Source organism: Doryrhamphus excisus, chromosome 3 (genome assembly GCF_030265055.1).
Source record: "Doryrhamphus excisus isolate RoL2022-K1 chromosome 3, RoL_Dexc_1.0, whole genome shotgun sequence".
Taxonomy (NCBI): domain Eukaryota; kingdom Metazoa; phylum Chordata; class Actinopteri; order Syngnathiformes; family Syngnathidae; genus Doryrhamphus; species Doryrhamphus excisus.
This window is the reverse complement of record NC_080468.1, coordinates 3,414,289-3,437,068: the sequence shown is the minus strand read 5'-3', so window position 1 is coordinate 3,437,068 and position 22,780 is coordinate 3,414,289. Positions and strand designations below refer to the sequence as shown.

General features: G+C 40.9%; 2 protein-coding genes across 3 annotated transcripts in view; both read right to left on the bottom strand.

Moving 5' to 3' along the window:
* On the bottom strand, window positions 1–18,769 carry npc1 (Niemann-Pick disease, type C1). Its single transcript, XM_058066997.1, has 25 exons — window positions 18,618–18,769; window positions 13,640–13,768; window positions 13,441–13,547; window positions 13,134–13,279; window positions 12,250–12,417; window positions 11,934–12,183; window positions 10,802–10,884; window positions 10,340–10,710; window positions 8,972–9,198; window positions 8,734–8,834; window positions 8,112–8,214; window positions 7,846–8,035; window positions 6,413–6,595; window positions 6,231–6,345; window positions 6,004–6,131; window positions 4,441–4,575; window positions 4,282–4,371; window positions 4,006–4,196; window positions 3,820–3,935; window positions 3,190–3,319; window positions 2,935–3,120; window positions 2,330–2,561; window positions 2,139–2,252; window positions 942–1,104; window positions 1–875 (listed from the first exon to the last, which is right to left on the bottom strand). Exons 1-25 carry the CDS (start codon window positions 18,696–18,698, stop codon window positions 793–795), a joined length of 3,822 nt encoding a protein of 1,273 aa, XP_057922980.1. The 5' UTR covers window positions 18,699–18,769; the 3' UTR covers window positions 1–792.
* A 969-nt stretch (window positions 18,770–19,738) lies between these two features.
* egfra (epidermal growth factor receptor a (erythroblastic leukemia viral (v-erb-b) oncogene homolog, avian)) overlaps window positions 19,739–22,780 on the bottom strand; it is a 46,727-nt gene continuing 43,685 nt past the window's right edge. For both annotated transcript variants that reach the window (XM_058067147.1, XM_058067148.1), the window contains exon 28: window positions 19,739–22,755. In XM_058067147.1, coding sequence (XP_057923130.1) covers window positions 22,412–22,755 — 344 coding nt within the window. In that variant the 3' untranslated portion in view covers window positions 19,739–22,411. The remainder of the gene's footprint in view (window positions 22,756–22,780) is intronic.

The following is a 22,780-nucleotide window of genomic DNA, read 5'->3' as shown; positions in this document are numbered from 1 at the left end:
TTGTTTTTGAAAAATTTTTAATGTGTTAAAATTGTCTTAAAATCACTACTCAAAAAGGAATGTTTGTGTCAAGAAGCTTCAAATGTAATTTTCCAGTCAAAACAAACTATTATAACAATATCACTTAAAAATTATACTTTGCAGTACTGTTCCTTTAAGAACACGCCTCCATTGTGCACCAAGACCTGTTTCCAGAGAAGGAGCTTCAATGGCCAACAAGAGTTTTTGTCACCACAGTAAATCATGTAAAATAATAACTTAGCAATCATTATTGTCAAGGATGTGTCAATTAAACTAGTTCCGTCTGAGCTATACACACACTTGCTTGTTTTGTGTGTTACAAATATATGGTTCAGTAACTGCAAAAACCTCGCCTTGCTGACATCAGGAGTGGTTAGGACACATCCAGTCAAAATCTGTATTTGCACACAAACAATCATGATAGCTTTCGCTCTGACTTAGCAGAAAAAGTACCTCTCATAACCTATTATATATATACACATTTAAAAACTGACCAGTTACCCTTTAAAGTTTCCCAAATCATCATCCCCTGAAAGTAAACCGTCTGCTTTTCAATGATGTCACACCATAGCCAAGCCAAGCTAGTCCTTGTAGTGTGATGAGGTGCAATGTCATGACTCCCGCCTGTGAAATATTCCTGAGTCCAATCCGTGCACGATAGTGGCGGGTGGTGCTGATGACGAGTGTGTCAGTAATGGCGGCAAGAAAAACAAAAAATAACACTCACACGTGTCATCATCTTCTCAGACAAAAATGGTCCCGCTCAGCCAGTTAGTAGTTGAGGAGCCGTTCCCTTTCGGTACCCACGAAGCGTCTGTTGGCAGCAAACACCTTTGCCTTGTTTGCCGAGGGACCTGCGAGAGCGTGCATATTTTAGTAAAAGCTCAGGAATGATACGTGCGTTTTAAAGCGCTACTGACCAATGTAACTAAGGAGCACGGGGAGGAAGATGAGGCCGTGCGTGGCCCCCAGAAGCACAATGGCCAAGTACATCCTAAAGTAGAACACCTGGAAGATCTGCGACTTGGACAGCGCCAGGATGAGGATGCCGCCAAACTTGGTTAGCGTGATCCCGCTGAAAACCTGCGGTAAATGACACAGTCAACAAAATTACTTAGCGAGCAGTGACATGATACAAGTTCTTAAGTCCATCCGTGCACTATGAATCAAAAACATGGAAGCATACACTTGTAGAGAGTTTTGTTAATTTGTAGTCGTCTTTATTCACTTGTGTGACAATTTAAAATAAAAACGATGCATGCAGGATAATGGCGATTTTTACTCTTAAACATTAACAGGGGTTAATAGAGGTCTCACGAGACAAAACGATGCACAAGATTGGACCCACGAGTATGAGACGAGATTTTAACATTAACTTTAAGTACTATAAAATAAATATTACTGGACAAACAAACTTGTAACTGTGTCACAAAAAATACAGGTGCATTTTGAAATGTTTATTGAATATTGAACATAATTCATTATATAGTAATTCTGTGTAAAAATTGTGTATTCTGCATGCTGACACTCTGAGTTTGACATGAGCACTGATAAATGAATATGTCATCATCCTACACATCTTTCATTCCCCACGGATTTTGGCATCTTTCCCTTTGAATGAATTCTGCATATTTGTCGAATTGTTTAACATTGATGTGTCTTATGAATGCAACATTTTGTAACATTGTCTTACTGTTATGAGCAACAAGTGGTTGCTTTTGTAGATATCACGTGATTTGGGCTGCATGTGCGGGTGTGCTTCCTGTGATTTCTGAGTGTCCCTGAATTCAGCAGCAACTTGTACCCGATGAGTTACATCATGCACCTGAATGCACCATTCTTCCAAACACCTAGCAGAGCACCCACTAGCCATTTGATAGTTTTGAACCTGTTTGTTAAGTATGAAGTGTCTATTATCTGACCAGATCTTATCACAAGAACATGACATATTCTCATTTCTTAATCTGGTGAGATATTTTGACATGAGATTTTGTGACAACCCTAGTGGTTAACTTATTTTTACACCTTTATGATAGTCACAAGTGTTAAGTTTCTTTAAGAAGGCCAGATTATATGGACAGCATATTGTGGTTGTGTCAAGTCAAAGTGAGACGTACCGAGCTGCCCATGTGAGCCAGTGCCTCCTCGGCCCGCTCCACTCTGCTCTTCTTCATGCTGATGGAAAAAGCCCGAACCAGATGACTGCAGAACTCCACTGAAATACCGCAAGCCTGCAAACACAACAACTCAGCTCCTGTTGCTACAATCATGATCATTCAGGTTAGCCTTGCGGCGCTCTGTCTCTCACCATGACCAGGTTGACCAGGGAGACTGCGTTGAGGCTGATGTCCCACAGCCACATGACGCCAAACATGTTGACCAGGATCATAGCGATGGTGACGCACACCAGCACGGCCGACCACAGCTCAAAGCCAAGGAGCACGGTGGTCACCAAAAAGATGGCTGACAGGGAGACGCTCAGGTTGAAGGCAGTGTCGTAGGCGATGGTCAGGTACTGCTCGTAAAACACGTAGAAGACGCTGTGAAGAAGACATTTGACGGACAATCATTAATATGCAAATATTTTAAATCTACATTGGTGAAGACTTGTTGTTGAGAAGAGGACTGAAGGTCACATCAGCATTTAGTGTTTTCTTTACCAAGTGCTTATCTACTGACATATTTCCTCACCTACAGCCTTGACCACAATGTTCAAAACAAGTGCTGATATTTTACACATAGTACAAGCGTCAGAGAGACTAGCACCACACTCGTGCTCGACTAGTACAGAGACAGACCTCATTCTTGTTTCTCCAAATCTCTACCAATATTCAATATGCTGTAAAAGTGATCAAAACTACTTTGGCAAAGGTAATAACGATAATACAACTAAAGCGTGAAAGTACAACACACCTATAAGCAAAAACCTTGTGGTCCATGGACTGACTAATGTTGTTTGCCAAGATTCGGGCCATTTTCAAAGCTTCAATGTAGTCCGAGGACTCCTTCAGGGTGGTGTGAAAAGTCATGAAGTAGCTGGCTCTAATCTCGCTGTTGTTGGGGTAAATGTCCACCGCTGTGGCATAGACAGCATGTCCACTGCAAAAGAGAAACAGAGTAAGAAACCACTCACAAAAAAAAAAACACACACACGTGCACTAGAATTACCCTTTTCCACACTTGATGTTGGGATTATCCGACAAGAACATGGGAAGAAAGTGCATGAAGTCGTCGCCCACTGGCCTCTGCTTCCCACTTTGGGTCATGGGTCGACAGTGCACACAGGATGCGTCCACCACTAGAAAACAACAAGACAATGGATATACGCTGATAACACTGATATAGTGGCATAATTATGATGGCTTCTAGAACAGGCTGGACTGTTCTAGAGTGGCTAGCTTTTAATGTGAATTTATGGTAATTCCATTGAGTTTGACAAAGTCCTCAAAAGTTGCCACTGCTGTAATTTACTCAACTGCAGAGACCATTAGGTGTTCATTGGAAGTAAGTTGTCCATTTGAAAGTGGGCCATTATTTGTACCAATCCTATTAGCTTATGAAGCTTACTCACACACTCAACAAATAAAATATATATGTAACGACCCATATTCAAGTACATATATATATACACATACATGGTTTGTCTACTTTCAAAGAAATGCTTTGTAACTCTGAGTCAATGTGGTTGTGATAATGACTTTCAGCCACTATTCTGGTAATTCTGTACATTTCAACTTCTATGAGACAGTATAAGTTTCCAGTCCCTAAGAGGCTTGTTGACATTAGATAAAAATGTACCAGAAGCATTGCAGAAGGCCCCCGTGCTGTTATAGTAGCGACAGCAGGTGGACTGAGGCTTCACCCAGTCGAAGTAGTCATCTAGCCAAGAAGATGGCGTGAAGGCGATAGTGGAGCTAAAAGACACATTTGAAGGATCCCTATAAATGTTTCTTTGTGATGACCCATTGAAGATACTAGACATACTAGTTGCTGATGAGCGAGGCCGAGTACACCTGCTGCACCAGCGAGTTATTGTTGCAGCCAACGCCTCCGCACACGGCATTCTGGCCCTCCAGGCTGCTGTAGTTCAAGCCGTCCTCTACTACAAAGTAGACCGGAGCGCCTGTGTGGAGGTACTGGCTCATGTTCTTGAAATACTGCAATACATAAGAGTCCTGACAAAGGAGAGCTCTGATGAGTGTCATTCTATTTTTATTAGCGCTTATGCTGTGATTTCATCATGCATTAGCAGCCACTTACATCAGGCATGGACAGTTTCTGATCCAGTCCGATCTCTACTTTATTCACCACAGCGATGCTGAAAGAGAGCACTCCCACAAAGACAGCCACCTGAACAGACATCATTTGTGACTGCCAAGACATGACAACATAGCCGTCATCCAGATGTGAGACACTTACAATGATGGGCCGCACCCACTCCTTAAGGATGAACGGGGCGTAGCACTTCTTGAAAAACCGAAAGAGTATACTGTCCACCTTCTGTTCCTGACCTTCTGGCAGCTTCACACAGCAGATGATATCCAGACGATTCGCCTTAGCAAGAAAAGACATTCTGTTATAAGTAGGGATGCCACTATACACTCAGCGAGACGATACAAACAGGACAATATTGGGTTCATCAAATGAAACAATATTTTGACATTATTTTTAAGAAAGAGCGTCTCCCTCCTAGTTTGACTTCACCAAGCCAAAACATGCATGCCTGCTGTGTGATATAGGTTTTGCACCCTGCAAAACATGCCACAAAAAATGTCTCACTGGGTTGGTGCGTTGTGTGGCATTTGGGGGGCAAGTACTTGGCAGGTTGTGGTGAATTGAGGAGGCTCGCAATGTGATCATCAGTCAGGCTAATGTAGTACCCAAGTGTGAGGCCGTGTAATGGCTGCAACCGGCAAAACCCATCGCCACACCAGCGAGCAATACACTCACATTTAGAGCAAACTGTACAAGTCTCCCACGGTTTATATTGAGTGTCATATGTGGAGGGAATTTGGGCATATCAAAGTCCCCAAAATTCCCAACGGTGCAGCCGGGCACAGTCACCCTCAACTTCCCACGCGCACGGTCCACCACATGCTGGCAATCAGAGCTGTCCGTCAGTGGCATCCATAAGCGGGATAGCCCGAAAAGTCAAACCACCTCTGCAGCTGATCTCACATCCAAATTCTCCTTACAAAAGGTGCATGATCTTGTAAGTTTCACCAGTGATTTTGAAAAAGTAAGTGAAATATGCTTGTGTCAAAATGTCATGGTTCCCTATCCATATCATGTAGCCCGCGGGCACCGGGGAGCCTACCACGACCAAATGAGGCACCTGCAAGCCTGATTTTCATTTTGATTTTCAGTTAATAATGTGAGCACTAGAAAGAAATGCATTGTGACATACAAAATGTGGGTTGTGTATACCAGCATTTTGTTCATGTTCTAGAAAAGTAAGCATATTGGCTTTGTTTGGCTTGAAATAGACTATGAAGAAAAACGTTTAAAAAAAAAAAGTAACTCTGCAATTTTCATTTTGTAAAAAAAAAAATAAAATAAAAAAGTTTGTGAGGCGATATAGCAAATTGTATATTCAAACATTTACACTTAATCTATGTGATCGGTATTGGCCAATTTCACTCGTGGATGATCAGTATTGGTAGCATAAAACCCCGATCGGAGCATCCCTAATGTTAACGGGAAAAAAATACATGAAATATATTACAGATTGCAGTATCTTATAGTTTTATGTTTACGATAAAATAACTACAGTTCCCATGATGCCTAGACTCTTGTATTAGGAACTAATGATATACAGTAGATATTGGTCTTATGCAGCAATTGTGATCTGCCAAATTCTAACCAATGATCAGAAGCACTACAAAAGACAACTTGTCTCCAAACAAGAGATATCACTTTAATCTTGCAACACGCCTAGTCTATTAAGTCATTTTGGATTTATTGCCAAACGTTCGGCCTTACCTCTTGCCTCCTCAGGTCCAATCCCAGAAGGCTGACAAAGCAACTGATCTGCAACAGGAAATCTATAAAAACAGCTAGGCCAGCAAACAGGGAGAAGGTCCTGACTGCGGGCATATTGGACAGAGCTCCTGCAGGACAACATCGTTATCATCATCAGTTTGTGGCCCACATAAGCATTTCATAAATGATTTCTGTAATCTGATTCATTGTCATATTTGTTGTCATACCCAGGAAGAAGGCCACCGTCTCCGAGAAGGACGAAAGGAACATGCTGGGTGCGACATCACCGAGAATACGACCAATCTGCTGATGAAGTTCTTCCTGGGGCATCCGCTCATCTCTCTGGTGCAAAAACGAAATGTAAGCAAAGATTGCAACCGGTAATGGACCGAGGTGTGTGTGCACATACCTGGTAGGCCTGCACTATGATGAATATGTTGTCCACGCCCACAGCCAACACTAGAAACGGAATGACCTCGATGACGATGAGGGTGAGGGGGATGCCGACATAACTGAAGATGCCCAATGAGGCGGCTACTGAGCTCAGCACAATCAGGATGCCTGCAATGCCCAGCGAAATCTTGGAGTCCACCTGTGTGCGTGCAGAAACCTTGCTATTATGGTCCATCCATCCATGCATTTTCTACCAATGGAGCCTATCCCAGCAGACTTTGGGTGACAGGTGTGGTACACCTTGAACCAATCACTGTCAATCAAACTCCTAAAAAAAATATGTCAGTCAGTGATTTCTCAAATTGGTATTGCATTTTGTATCATTGGACAACCTGATTAATGCATCAATGTTGATTGTGAAAGGAGCAACATATGCCAAAATCCCCTGCAATATTCAATACTTACTGTAGATCGCTGCACTGTACTACTGCTATTAATGCTATCCTGTTGTTAGGCACATTATTCTCTCATGTATAACATTTATGGCTCTCTTTTTATCACTTTGCAAAGGTGTCAAACATTTTCTGAAACCTACCACAAGAAGCTTAGTTAAGGAATTATGGAAATACCCCAAATTTGATTAGATTTAAAAAAAAATGTTCATGTTATAGTGCCCATTTAAAAGCAAAACTGACGTTTATGTATTTGTTTTAAATGAAAGTAACTTTAATACACTTTTAAAGACCTTTAAAAATCTTATTTAAAACATTTCATGAGCTTTAAATATAATTTTAGACATTTTAAGGCCCTTTATTCAAATTATTGGATTTTAAACTTTTTAAGACCCCTGTAGAAAGTGTCAGGCAATCTATATAAAATTGCATAATAAACAATTATTGTAGTTGTATTTTGTACCACAAAGCAACAAAGAAGATAAAATAACATCATGAATGCAATTTTATTGGATGACAAAACCTTGACTAAAACAGTCATATATTACTATCTGATTTTTAAGCTAATTCTTGTGAATTCACATACTGTACGTTGCCAGTAATATCCATAAAGTCCCATGGAATGTTTCCCCACAATGAAAACAGAGAAAAAACAAGTTGTGTTCCTGTTAAAATGGGAGTTTTTCCATTTGGAATCTGTTCGTTTATGTGAATGAGACATATTTGGTCATTTTGAGTTTATTATGACAATACTAATAATCATAATTTGTAATTAAGAAATGATTATCACAGCATTTTGCTGTAAAATAAAAAAAAGTTGTAATGTACAACAAGATTTCTTCATATGAAAATTGCCTTGACATTCCTTTAGCTGCTTAGTGGTGCTATCCAAACAAAAGTGAACTGACCCTTTCAGGCTTCAGATGCAACAAGTGGCGTGGCAGGTTGAGCCAGTTTTATTGAATGCATGATGTGAACTTTGAAAAGGTACGCTTACCAGTAATCTCTTGCAGCTGTGGATGTGACCCAGCGCCAAAGAGATGTAAATGAACATGATGCCGTAGCTCAGCACCACAGTGCTGATGTCGCTGTTGCTCTCCCGGTTTATTTCGTCCTCGACGCTCCTTTCGGTTGTGAAGGCGATGGTCAGGTTGGGGTTTTTGAAGTCCTTCATGAAGCGGATGAATCTGAAATGCAAAATCATAGTGAATGAGTTCAATGGAATCATATCTTTGGGGGGGGGACAAAAAGATGAGGTCTCACTCTTTTTCCCATGCTAGGGCTTTTCCTCGCCTGGCGGTGTCATTTAGGTAGTTATTGATGGGGAAGGTGATGACAAGGGCGGTTGCATTGTTGTAGTTGGTGGCTGGTGGGGAGAAAACAAAAAAACAATAAGTGGCATTATCTGTCGTATCATTATCATTTTTATAAAAAGATGAGAGAAGAGCAGATGTAGGGTGGATCTTAAAAGAGACGGGAACTAAAGTTACAGTTACTACAATGTTGGTTATGCTGTTTATGGTATTTTTTTTTGGTTGTTCAACGTAAAAAATTGACTTGTTTCGCTTTCTTCCTGTTTATTCCCTCTTAAATTAAGATAAATCTGGCACTCTCAGGTTGTTGATCCTGGCTTCTGTTGTTGCTTTTTTCTTTTCTACTAATTTCCACAAACATGCAAGTGCCAATAAATTGCAGCAGCAGCTGGTCAAGTGCTACTGTGGTTACATAACGCGACCGTACATGTGCTGTAGGTCTTTGACCAACAGAGCTCTTTTAACTTTAACTAGTGCACTAAAAATAACCTTCAGTGGCGTGATTATACAACTTTACAAACTTTGTCACTGGAACTGCTGCTCCTGCATGTCATCAAATGTGTGATGCTTACAGTCGTAGCCTCCAAGGGCTAGCCAAGGAAAGACTGGACCGCCAAAAGTCCCGAGGCAAGGATCGTGCAGTAGAGTGGTGTCATTGAGGGATGCGGGTGCACTGTAAGACACATACAGTAATTCCAGTCCAACTTTTCACCATCCAACAAACTATGACTGCTTTCACTTTTCAGTATAATGCTAATTTCAAAAACATATTTATGGAGATTTGAAATCCAAAAGGGTGGAGAAGTGAACCTGACACAGTAGAGGAAGTGGCTGTGAAAGTCAGCATAGACAAAGAATTCGTCCCCCAGGTGGTGGTCCAGCACAGCGTGGCTGTTCTGGAAGTAGTTAAGGATGCTCAGGATGGTGCAGTTGTTGTTGTAAGGGGCCAGCGGGGCCAAGCATATGTCCTTCAGTGTGACGTTTTGGCCCTCGTACGTTCCAACCAGTGCTTCAATGTCAAGCTGCAGGTCCAGTACCTGAATGGTTTGAGAGACATTTGAGAGAAAAAATTAAAAACTACAGCATCTGAGTTGCTTCCCTTTCTAGCACCTGGTTCAAAAGTTCATTGAAATCATATCTACCACTTCACAATAAGGTATAAAAAAAATTAAGTTTCCTGTGATGCTTGGTGTGGTCATATTCTGTACACATCCCTTATACTTCAGAACTACTACTATCGTTTACAAGCGGGGGTGGAGGGGCAGCAACCGCTAGTACTTGGGCATACCCATATAAGGAAGTCTGGATGGATGGAACCGATGACTCTGTGAAACAGAGCGTTCAGAGCCATCCCAAACTTCTTTCAGGGCTCGCTTCCAAATGTGCAAACCTCATTATCTGAAACTTTGGCGCCGTTTAACACGACAATACAACATTCTAACTACATTTATAAGTCAGAAAAGTGGAAAAAGCATAACAGGTCCCCATTAACAAACAATTGAATGAGGAACATTAATCACAATTTTAAAGGGAACCTATTATGCATATGATGCCGTGTTCAAGATAAAAGCAATTGATTTGGATGACTACTGGCGAGAAATCCTTCACAAAAAACTGACCACCAGTGCATCTTTTGCATCAACGGGTTTCAGAAGGCTGGACTACTACCAGAGGAAGAGGAGGACGATACTGACAGCGACAGGGACAGAAAGAGACCGAGACACAGTTCGGCGACGTGTCTGAAATTATGAAGCTGTTCTGTTGTGACATAAAAGATGGCAGACTTCAGTGGTTTTAATTCCCAAGAAAACAGCAACAAATTACTTTTCTTGTAGGCTATTGTTATTTATATTCCATGCATCTGGCACTGCATAACTACTGTAGTCGTAGATGTTTCCAGCTGCAATGTTTACCGGACATGTTTTGCACTGTTTAACAATTAAAAGGTTTATGCAATCTTTATGTGCAACATCTTTCTTGGCAATAAATATCACTTTTTTATGACGTGAACTCATTTGGCTTCCCTCTAAAGTTAGTGGGGGTGTCTTACACACAGGAAATTACTGTAAATTCATGTGACATTCGTTCCTCAGTAACTAGTGTATTTTTGTGTACCTTATTCTAAATTGAGACCAAATCAAATTGTCTAATCAATACACACTCATCTCTCTAACTCACCTGATGCAGGATGTCCTTGTCCAAGATAGCCCCAAAGGGTACAGCCGAGCCTCCGAAGTACGGCGAGTAGATAAATGTGCTGTTGAGCGGAGTGGTGATGATAAGCTGCGTGGTTCTGAAGAATGGTCCAAAGTGGCTGTCGAAGTAGTCCTTTTCCTGCCGTGCTTGGCTGCCAGGGGAAGACCACAGCTCTACAGGGTCGGTAGTGATGCGCATGTAGACCAGACCCCCGGAGGAGGCCGCCACCAGAACCATGCTGCCCAGGATGACCAGACCTGGGTTCCGTACGCAGAAGGAGCCCCAAGAGCTGAAGGCCACTCTGAGCATGTTCTCAAAGCGCTCGCCCAGTGTCTCACAACATGATGCGTTGACTACACACAGAAAATGACTGGTTAGTCGGTGTTATGTATGTAGTAGGTTATTTACTCCATTACAAATACATAGCAAACATGTCTGATGTACCTGCGTCAGGATTATCACTGTTAAGAGACAAGGGGTTATTGCTGTCCAGTATGGGCCCATACTCCGACAAGACGGTCGTTTTTCTAAATAAATCACAAAAATCCATATTAGGTAAAATGGACCCTTTTCATAGGTCAAGGGTCAGCAAACCGCGGCTCTTCAGCCTCCTTGTTGCAGCTCCCTTTGCGGAGTACAGTGATTGTTTTAACACACAAGTGGAGGAAATGTGCATTTTCAACAGGAATGTGACTGCTGATTGGATGAGCAAAGGAAGGAGAAGTAGGCGAGTGTGTGCAGTCTGAAGCAAGCACAAGCATATGTTTTACAAAGAGAAGCTCGCTGCAGCTATAAACTTAGAGGACATGACATGCTAATCGCCGAGGTGGTGACTCTGCAAGAGACAGGTAATGTGGTGCGGAAGCTGACTGTGCACTGACCGCTTGTGACTGCTTTAAGATGGGGCGGACCTCTCTGCAGCAACCGCAGAACAATAAGGAAAGTCTAACAGAGCCAGGAAAAGTCTTGACATTTGTCGCTAGTCGCCAAATTTAGAGAGGAAGTCGGCGAGTTGGCAACACTGGGCTGCACGAGAGGTCGTAAGGAGGGGGAAGCCATTCAAAGATAAATACATAAAAATATCAGAACATCTATTCTGACTGCATAAAGGATAAGAACAATAGAATGGCAACAAACGTAAATAGGCAAATTGATGACATTAATTCAGTGCATGCATAAACGGTATTAGGCAAACAACACTAACGTGCAGATATGTAAAATCTGATGGGCTTTTTTATTTTAAAATTGGCTATGTTTTGAGTTTACACAAATACAGAAACCACTCTGAAAGGCTGATGTAGTGTGTTTAAATTATTTCAAAGTAGTTCTGTTAGTTGGATTTGATCACAACTTTATAGGTTTTTGAGCTGTGTAATGTTTTGGGGCTCCAGACTTTTTTTCCTCCCTTACTGGAAGTGGGGGCAAAATGGCACTCTAGATGGTAAAGGTTGTCAACACCTGCAAAGTTAATATCAATTAAAAAAAAAAAGATGCTTTCCTGAATAAATCTTAAAAGTCCATATTAGTAAAAAAAGGATGCTTTAGTAAAAATAAATCAGAAGTGTCCTTGTTTTACCTGTAACACCATGCAGCAACCACAGTGCCGATAAACACGAACAGGAAGGCCGTGTAAGAGATCCACATGATGACAGTCATGGCGTCCATACCGTTGATGGTCCAGGGAGGAGGAACAGGCGGAGGGATGGGTTTGGGTCCACAGGTCTTTGTGCAATCCTGACAGGAGCAAGGCCCCGAACCGTCCTCGAGCTCCTCGGAGCAGCTGTATGTCTTGTTGTTCATGGGCGTGTAGCCAGCCACAGGGACATCTGAAGTAACAAAAGAACATTTTCATAGACAGTTGATGATCATGGCAGAAAGAGCCAATGATTTACCGGAGAATATTGGTAGGATAGGAAAAGGAGCCTGCCCGTTGTTTATGTCAAACATGTACTGGATCCAATTTGTGGCATTACAGTCCTTTGCATCTTTGCCACACAGCAATGATAAGGCCTTCACGTTGCTAGACGGTGCTTGGACGTCGCTGCAAGCGTTGTACATGGCTGCCAAAGTGAAAAGGTAAGATTAAATTGACGGCGCACCAAACGTTCATATACCAATTTTACATGTCATCAAGAGTCTAGTATTTCTAATAAAAAAAAACTAATAAAAAGACATTTAAAAAAATACATACAAAAAAAACTCAAAATCTCTAATTTTCTGCATATCAACATCCATATTAGTAACTTTTTATTTGACCCATAAACCATCCCCGCTGCAATTCTTTTTTAAATATTGTGCAAAAGTAAAAAATAGCTAATCCAAGTGTACAGGAGTTCCAAATGTGGCTAATCAAATGTTTTGCTGCTGATCAGAAAGAGTATATTTAGAGTACAACTTAGGAAATGGAAAAAGGAAATAATATAATTACTTAAAAGCAAAAACACAATATATCAAACCTAAAAAATTTAGATCAGCAACTCTAGGGAAATTGGCAAACCAGAGATAGTCTCTTGTAAAACAAAACATGATTACAGTGTTACAATTATTTTTAAAAAATCTATGATTTCCTTAATATGTGCCTAACTTCTCCACACAGTCTTACAAAGATTGCCGATGTGGATGTGATAATAAATCTTTAATGAAAATTATGATTATGATGCTTCGTTTGTGTGATTCTCTGAGAGCCGTTTTTCTACCCTGGTGCACCATGGTGGACTGGACAAAGTGTCTGAGATAAGCTGTGACAATCGATGTGGCAAGTGGTGTGCAAACTCACCGCTGGAGAATGTTTGTCCGATGTAGTACTGCACTTCCACCACACTGGACCCGTTGAACTTGGTGGCGTTCATAAACTCGCTCTGGTGTGGGCTGCATGTCAGCTCGCAGAAGAGGTTCATCAAATTGAAGAAGCAGGCGGGACACCTGTATGCAGAATGAGTGGCGTGAGTGGGACAATTAAAGAAACGGATGTGGTGGATTATTTGGAAAGGTTCAAAGAAAAGCAAAAGCATATGCAACATGTAAGCACAAGAGCGAGCGGCATGTGATCTGCCGTTAGATAATGTTAATAACCAAGAAAGTACCGGGACAGGAACTGCTGGGGCAGCTGGAGACTTCCTTTGAGAGTGCGCAACTGCACCACATTGCAGCACAGGTTGCGACTTCCATAGTCATACCCGGGACAAAGCTCCTGTAATTATACACAACCAAAGAGCCAATCAGCTTTTTGGGATAAGGAGCAATCAGTCAAAGGGATACTTCAGTAATAGTCAGGATACTTACGGTGAGGAGGTCATAGCCATCGGGGGATAAAGCCTTGGGGGGGCCGGTGTAGTTACAATTGTATTTCTTTCCGGGAACCTTTTCTGATTCACCGCACTCGTCATACCACACACAGTGTTGGGCCTCTACCTGGTAACACAAAAAAACACAAAATAATTCATTTCCACACAACGCTTCTAAAATTGCATCCCTCCCATATAGCTAGCCATCGCTAATGTAACCAAGCTACAAACCTCAAAAAGTGACTGTTATCGTTTTGGTTGCCTTTTTTGTATGTATGCACCCACAACTTCAGGGACATCATAAAAAAACAAGGTGGGCTTTGCTACCCATCTTAAAATTCTGTTAAACATCTTATAAGTCAGCCAGCTTCAGGTGTTTGATCATTTTGTCTGTCTTCAATGAACAGGCTGACCTACCATGATGTTACTGTTACATGCGAGTGGAATGTTAGCATGTTATAGCTCACATACTGTAGCTGTCTATGCTAGTATTGCTAAAGTTTGGTGTTATTGTGTTTCCTTGTGGCATCTAACACGTACAGTTTACTTTCCTCCTCAAGCTCCTCCCCTTTCCAGTTATGTCCCATTCCTACTCCCTCCAACTTTAGAATCATCTTAATGAAAATGACAAAATGTAAAGTACTAAGTGTTGTGATCGTCCTTACATCAGCCGAGGAAAAAGGCCAGTACTTTTGATCTGATTGGTATTTGGAGTTAGACGAATAATAGCTCAACTCCCACGCTCATGCTGCACATGTCGTTCTTTGCGTATGTCCTTCTCAACATAAGGATATGTCGAGAAATGAAGAGGCTTTGGAATGCTGTTCCAAAACTGATCTTTGTGTTATCCACAGGATGTGATTGAATCAAAGCGAGATAAAGTCATCATTCTATCATGCTTTGTGTGGATGACTCATCTTAGCTCAAACGTACATCACACTGGTTAATCAATGCTCCACGAGGATCAATTTCCGTACTGCCTGAGAAGCCTAGTCATCGGTCAGGGGAAACAAAAAAAATGATTTGTTGTTTGGAGTAGATATTAGGTACGATGGATAAACCAATGCAACTGAATATCGGGGTTGACCAACGCAAGATTTGGCTGCACCAATAGCAGCCTCCTGTATCGACAAGAAATAGCCGCAAGTCTTTCGATTTCGACATGCACCAGTTATCACAAAAGAAGCAGTTGGTTGACAGTCTGTTAAACAACATGAGACACTGGGCTACCGGTGAAAGCAGTGTTGGGCGTGCTCCATAGCCTGTCATAGCTGAAGACGACAATAGATGTGGCTGTGGGCGGGCGTGCTAGCTAACAATTTTTACACTTTTTGTTCACATTCTGTTGACTTTTTTTTTGAGAGTGCCTAAAAGCATACTTAGGGATATGATGTGCTCTTTTACATATTTAAAAATACTGTAAGAATGCTACTTTCATATAATTGGCATCTAAATCAACAAACATTAAACGTAGAACCCTATCGTATCGTTTATACGCGGCATCAAAACGCATCAAATTGTTCTGTTTTTATCAGTTTTTTTTATCTGTTTTTCATCTAGTAGATGATTTAGACACAATGTAGGCCAGAGTGTAGCGCCACTTTTTTCTCACAAAACACTTCAGTGGAGTTAGTGAATTAACTTCCCTAAGTCATTGCCTCCAACACAGAACATGTGAGCGCTGTGATGCTGAATAGACAGGAAGGAGGAAAGACTGTCACTGCTGCAGAAATAATAGTTGGACACGCAGACCATTTTTTTTTTACACATTTGTGACGTATATCATTCTTCTGTGTGCATAACCTAATCATAGACACAAGTGTTTAGTGGTGCTTTATTCGTACTTGTTGTTATTGGTGCCATACCGACCCTTTAACCAAGTGTATGAAAATGGATGTTCATCGTGTTACGTTTATAGTTTGCCGCTTGCTCCACTTTTGTTGGTGAATATGATAAATATAACCTTAGGCATCTCTGTGTTTGCATGTTCTCCCCGTGGGTTTTCTCCATAAGAATGAATGTCAGTGTGTCTGCATCCTAAAAGCGCGTATTTGTAGGCTGCATGACGTCATTGTGCTGCACCAAGGCTGTCTGAATTAGAAAGTCCACAACGGCTCCTCCAAATGTGTCCTTCTCCATTGAGAAGAAGTCGGCCTTCAAACCAACCTCTGTGGCCCATCATATCCCAATATTCTGTGCGCACTTCCATTCAGCCCTTAAAATAAAGTCAACATTGCGGTACAAAGCTGAGAGAATTAAGAGCAAGTATTGATTAATTAATAAGTATTCATTTGTTCGTAAATCGTAAGTATCGATTTATTTGTATAAGCACAGTTTGATGTGCGCAGCGTTTGAACGTAATGTCATTATTCAAACTTTCTACAATGTGGAAACTTTTATTTATTTGATTTTTAATATTACTGCCAGAACAAGATAGTTATTATTTGTGTACATCACATACATGTTTTATTGGCAAATTCTGTGTGTTCACTTTCTGAATGTAAAACTTGAAACTTGTGTTGCTGCTGGGCAGTGTTGTAGAAATGAAGGAAGTAGCCAAAAAGTAGTAACTAAATATAGGAGCTATGACTATTACTACTGTTTAATATATCAGGTTTAGCTGTGAGCTGAGATCAATCTGTAAAAGAATAACATTTCATATCTCTCCTGTAAAACCTAATTTAATAATAATTTTGTTACTATACTATTGCGATTGAAGGCAGATATTCTGTCAGTACGTTAGGGTAAACATGAAAACATGTGACAACCAGGAAGTGTGAGGAAGGCTAGACCATCTGAATTCACAAAGCTGGTTTGCAGCTGGAGGAAGAGCCTCCGAACATCTGGCCTCGTAGGACGCAGACCCGGATTCAAACACAGCCAGTGTGTGAATGGTTGTTAGTCTATATGTGCCCTGTGATTGGATGGCGACCAGTCCAGGGTGTACCCCGCCTCTTGCCTGAAGACAGCTGGGATAGGCTCCAGCATACCCGCGACCCTAGTGAGAATAAGCGGCATAGAATATAGATGGATGGACTTGTGAAACTTTGCAAATACTAATTTTCTTTTACTCTGAATGCCGTCACATTATCACATGTACATATTCGAATACCACTGATTTGAGAGATTTGCTATGATATGTTGTGATGTATGAACCTGTACTCCAGTCACAACTAGCATCTATCAACATTCAATCACAATTTTAGGGAAATTGCACTTTCTAGTTTAGTGTGACAAATTCAAGTTCGAACCAAAATATAAGATTCACAATCACAGGTTCACAAAACAAAAAAGCCAACAAAACACCAAGATGAAAGTAGTGACATTGCCAACTACTGGCCTGACATGTCACGTGTGTTAAAGACATTTCGGTTAAGACAAATAACAGCTTTGTCGTGTAAGTGTTTCTTCCTAAGCCAATCTGAATTAGGGGTGCATTTATTACTTGAATAGTTTGAGTAACCTGATTATAGAGGAATCGCTTACGTCACCAATGCACTTACACCACCCACGCAAATGACAGAAGCCGCAGGTTTGGAGGTGCAGGAGAATGTGCTAAGACAGAAAATGTGTCTAGACAGTAAGTGGAACACCGTGAGGTGTATGTATCCTTTGGAATGGGCAGCACACACAGGTGGTGACAACGATTGCGTTGGTCAAACTCATCGCCAACTCGTAGGAAACCATGAACACGGCAGGCAACGAGTGACGTGTTCACATCCAGAGCAAATTGTACAAGTCTCACATGGTTTTTATTGGCTGTCAGATGTTGAGGGAATTTCAGGTTATCAAAGTAGCTCAGAGGGGGGAAAAATGGACGGTATTGATGGAGTACTCTTGCTAGTACTGGATCTTGCTAGTTTTTCTTGCTAGCCCTGTATCGCAGGTTCCACTGACAATGAATGAAGTAGGGGCAAAGTCGCCTCCCGTGTGTGGCACCCATCACACAATACTAATTATTGCAGGCTAAATATCTGCCTTTGCCATATTAAGGCATAATAAATAAATAAAAAATCCACAGATGTTGACCTCCAAAAAACACTGCTCGTTAGGACTACGTCATATTTTTTCCTATAAATATATACATTTATAGGAATTTATAAATGCACAGCCATCAACACAATGTAATATGCCATTTCGTCTTAGTAATGTCTTAGCAAAGTAAAGATTATGTCTCTCCTTTTCCAGTAAATAGTTCCAATCTGGGATGGCTAAATTCATCTACAAAAGCACTATCATGTAGTTCAGAAGATCCAAGAAAATACATTTTGTTCCTTTGCACAATGCCAATTTATAAAACGGTTGATTATCTAAAAAAAAAAATAAACCAATTGGTCTTTCAATATTAAATGAAATGTTGTTTTCTCTTGTGTATCAATAATACTTCTTTAACCAAACAAACATGTTTTATCCCATTAGTCGATTAGTGTTCGGTGGAATACTCGATTACTAAAATATTCGATTTGCAGCCCTACGAGTATTACAACCTTTAAAGTATCCAGATTCCGAGTACTGTAAAGACATCACCTGAACATATTTGAATGTAGTTGCTGATATGCTGCGATGGAGTAACCAAGTCTCTTTGGTATTTGAATAGCTAGCATCTCAGAGTTAAATCAGAGCCAAAGCTGCACACGAAAGTACCCGAAACACTGCAGAGGTTTGTTGTCAAGTTAAAACATACTAGGATGAATGCAGAAAAGAAGATAGAAGGAAGCTAACTTGACGTTGCTGTTCAAAAAGGTACACTAATTACAAAGCATTTCGACGAGATGTTACATGGCAAATATCAACGCTAATATGAACACTTGGACCACAAAACGATTTAGATGGCGATGATGATTAGAATGAGCTAACTTTAAGTAGTTTAAAGCTTCTACATTGCACACCGGACTTGAGTGACTATCTGATGTTTGTCTTTCTACCGAGCTGAGTCATGTTTTCAGTCACTGGAAGCGTCATCAAATATGACTTACCCATCGAAAATGTCCCTCCGACAGTAATATAACTAGCAGAATTAAACACAGCGAGCCGCCTCTGTCCGGTAAGTAGCCCATAACTCTCAGTGAAAGGAGCCAAAGGAAATGACAGTTCTGCTAAACTTTTGCATATTTTGGTGTGGGCTTCTTCTTCGTCCTGCTATTTGCTCAGGGCGGAGACACAGAGTAGCGCCGGTGCTGCCATCAGGTGGCGGTACGGTGCACTTACACGTTAAAATGACTTTTGTATTGATGTACAATGTAATGGAAAGCCGAAATGTAGATCCATTCTGACCTTGGTATGGTATGCTATTGTTTATTTGTGGAACACATGCTTTACAGGTTAGTACAGTTGCACCATTCAAAGGGGTTCCAGAAAGGAGTTAAAATAATGGCATTGATGTCAATTATGCAGTTGGAACAAGTGGCTTCATTACCTCTCCATTAAAAATGATGTCTTCAGAAATATACATATAATGCCCTGTTTTGCTTTTGATGAAACAATATACTACTATGGCTTCATGTGTGCCTAACATTGAGGCCAGTGAGTGTCCAGGTAACTCTGGATTTAATAATAATAATATACTTATTATTATTATTATTATTATTATTATTAATAATATACTGTATTATAACAGTTGCACGATGGCCCAATATACAGCAGTTGTTTATTGTGGGGGTCACTTGTATAGAGCTTGTTTTTAATAAGTGAAAATAATTCAATTGTTACTATTCCTTAGTTTTTTACACGTTTTAGAATTTAGAGTGAGGATGGAATAATTGTCAAAGCAACAGTATATTGAGTATATAGAGACAGAGCATTAAGAATGGGGGCATGCGTGCCTTTCCTCAGTTTTCTTCATCGTATTCTACTCACACATACAATGGCAGGATGCTGCGTAATCACGAGAGGTCACTCACCAGACAGTTGTACATTAACATGTAAGAATGCAGATCTTATCTGCCATGACTGAAGATGAGTGAATCATTTTCAACCAGTGTCACGAGTGGTCAGCAACACCTTTATCTAGCTCTACATGCGCTTTAAATAGGTCAGCTGTTACTTCTTTTTGTGCAGGAAAAAAAAAAGACAGTGATGTTTATTTCCATAGAAAAAAACAATTTATTCATATACTATGTTTTTAAACAGGTTGCATATACGGGGCAGTACATATGTGTGTGTATCCTTAACACATATATAGTATATTACAGCAGACTATATATCATCTATCACAGCATTATTGTTACATACCTGTACATGTACCTGTGTTACATCTGCAAAAGTATAGGCATCAACAGGTTGCTACATTAGTGCATTCCTTTAAAACTAGGAATATCATCGTTACCACTCTTGCACAGAGGAACCACCGGGAGCTACAGTGTCTATACAGCCTGGGAAGAACTATACTGTACACTAAATGTGATATACAATCACAGGGAAATACTAGTTTAGGTAAACACACACAACGTGGACTCTGTTCCACAGATGGAATGTGTTTGGAAGTTTGGTCTGGTTTTGACTTGCTCTCCTACTTAACATAAACAAGAAATACACGTCGTAGATGGCCACAATGTATCCCACCGGAGGTCCTACACAAGTGGATGAAAGCACAATTACCACAAATACTCCTATGCTATGCTCCTATATGTGTGGTCATCTGTTTCTTCCATGTGGTAGTTGAATGCACATACTGTACACGATGCCATAGAAAATAGTGTGACGTCTCCCAAGTTTAGGTTTTGTGCATGCAACTAGCAGAAGGAAGGAACTGATGTACCACAGGAGTACATCAAATATTTTAATGAGGGTTTACCAGGGGTGTGATTGTAATTGGTTTTGTGTGTGTGTGTTGCATTTCTCGGCTACAGAGAGAAACCAGAAAAAGGAATGTACCAACACGTCGTTGTTGACTGGTCCAAATGTTATCACTTCCTATAAACTCTGGGATTTGGTACATCCCCTTTCCGGATGATGTAATTGTAATGTGTTTTGTTTTTTTTGCTTCTCTATCTAGCTCTGTGTGCACTTTAAAACACCATGTCTTCCATACTGTTGTTTACAATGAACTTACAGTTTGCTCCTTGCTGTTATTACAACACTGGCTCTGTCGCTGTTGTGTTGTGCAATACTCTCGTTCAAAAAGAGCTATGTTTTCCTTTCCACTTTGTCATGTACTACAAATCATTATTAAGGTTTAAAAAAATCAGCTTCAGCTTCTCTCCCTGTCCTCTAGTGTGTTTACGATAATATTCTACACGACTAAAAGTGAACTATAAGCCTGATTAAATAGCTGAAATCCACATCATATGTGCTCATTTTTTGGATGAATAAGATTCTTACCAGACACTTTTTATAGTGCAAGTGTAAATGTGATGTTCCTTAATGTAACAATTACACAGCTCATATTGGAGCACATATTACTTCAGATAAGTAAATTGGTTGAACTCCCAAATAAGTATTTTTGACTTGATTTCTGTTACTTAGGCTTTAGTTTTTGCAGTGTGGTGACTCTGCCTAGTAGGGAATCTGTCAACTATAGTTAACCCTTTTGTAAAGACAAATGAAAGATTTTGGCCTACCAGAGATCTCAAGTGGTGTCTAGACACATAAAATGTTGCCATCCACTCTGATCTGCACACACAAATAAGACACAATGACAGCCACAGGGAGAGGATACAATACTGTTGTGTTCACACTTGGCATGTTTGGTTCGGTTAAAAGGAACTCTAGTGCTTTTGATCTGCCGGTACGGTTCATTTGAGTCAATGTGAATACCATTATCCGAATCCTGGTGTGCACCAAATGTGGGTCGAGTCCACGGAGAAAGGGTCTCGTTCCGCTGTGAAATAAAATGTGAACACAACACGGATGCAAGACATGGAGCGGTGTTAAAATGACACCAAAAACATGCAGCAATGATAAATATGAAAGAGAAAAGGTGCTGTCTTTTTGTTCTGTCCCCTCCACCCTCCTTTGAGACCATCCCACAACCTTTTGTATATTTAAGAAGCGTTTTGCAAAATCCAAGATGGTAAATATAGCAGAATATAAAAATAAGCTGCATATTCAAACCATCAGACGGGATATTGGTTTGGAATATTTGAGCTACTTCATGTAAAAAGTCACAAAAGCTGCCTCATCAAGTCCTTACTTTATGCATATGTTTTTTTTTTACTGTGTAGCCTTTGGTCCCATGACATAAATACCAGTGTGAAAACTAAGTGAACTGCACCAAATAGCTACAAGTGTGAACGCAGCGTTAGTGTTACATAAGTGCTGCAGGTTTGGAATTTTCCACGGTCATCATTTGCATAATATTACACTTTCTTCCATATTAAGACACTGCCTTCAAGTTATAAATGTGACATATTTCGATGCAGATCACTAGTTTTCCCCCCAAAAGTGGACGATTCTTCATTCTGTGCAATCTTGTGTCCTCATTCAGAAAGAGTCAGTCCAGCATTGGACTCCTAAGAGCTCCCGTCAGAGCCAGGCAGGCGGGAGGGCTCCTCGTCAAGGTCTGTCCTATCTTGAGTGGTTGTCGCATGTCAAGCCAGTCGGTTTTGGCTTTAGCTTCTCATTTCAGTTCCCTTTTTGGATGCTTCCGCCTTACTTCTGGTCTTCTGCCCACAGAGTCACGGGGGATTTTCACTTTCACACATTGATCTTTCAGGTCAAGTTCTTGGTGTGTCTGTGGCTTTAAGAAGAAAACAACTCCACAGGTGATGCAAAGCTGTACAAAAGTGTCACCTTAATAACTGATGGTACCACTAAGGAAAACTTTCTCGATTCAGTCCGGGCCCAGGTACTCTGTGTTCTCTGCTGCCGGTACATGCCCGTTAGTGCGGGCCTTGAAGGTGGGCGTGAAACTGCGTTGGTAATCGGGGTTGTCTATACTATTTTGTGGCATGTATTTGTGAACAAGTCCGCCATTGGATGTAAGTGGAGCGATGATAGCACCGGTGGATGGAAATTCATTGAGGTACTCGGGTCCGTTGAGCCCGTTTTTGAAGCAGTTCAGGTACTCGGCCTCAGTATCATCCGAGGAGATTGTGGGGAGGAGGGCGCGGGGAGGACCGGGCTGCGGGTAGACCGGGTTCATCATGTCTGACGATGTGTTCTGGTTCATGTAGTCTGTCAAGCAAGGAAAGATGGTGAT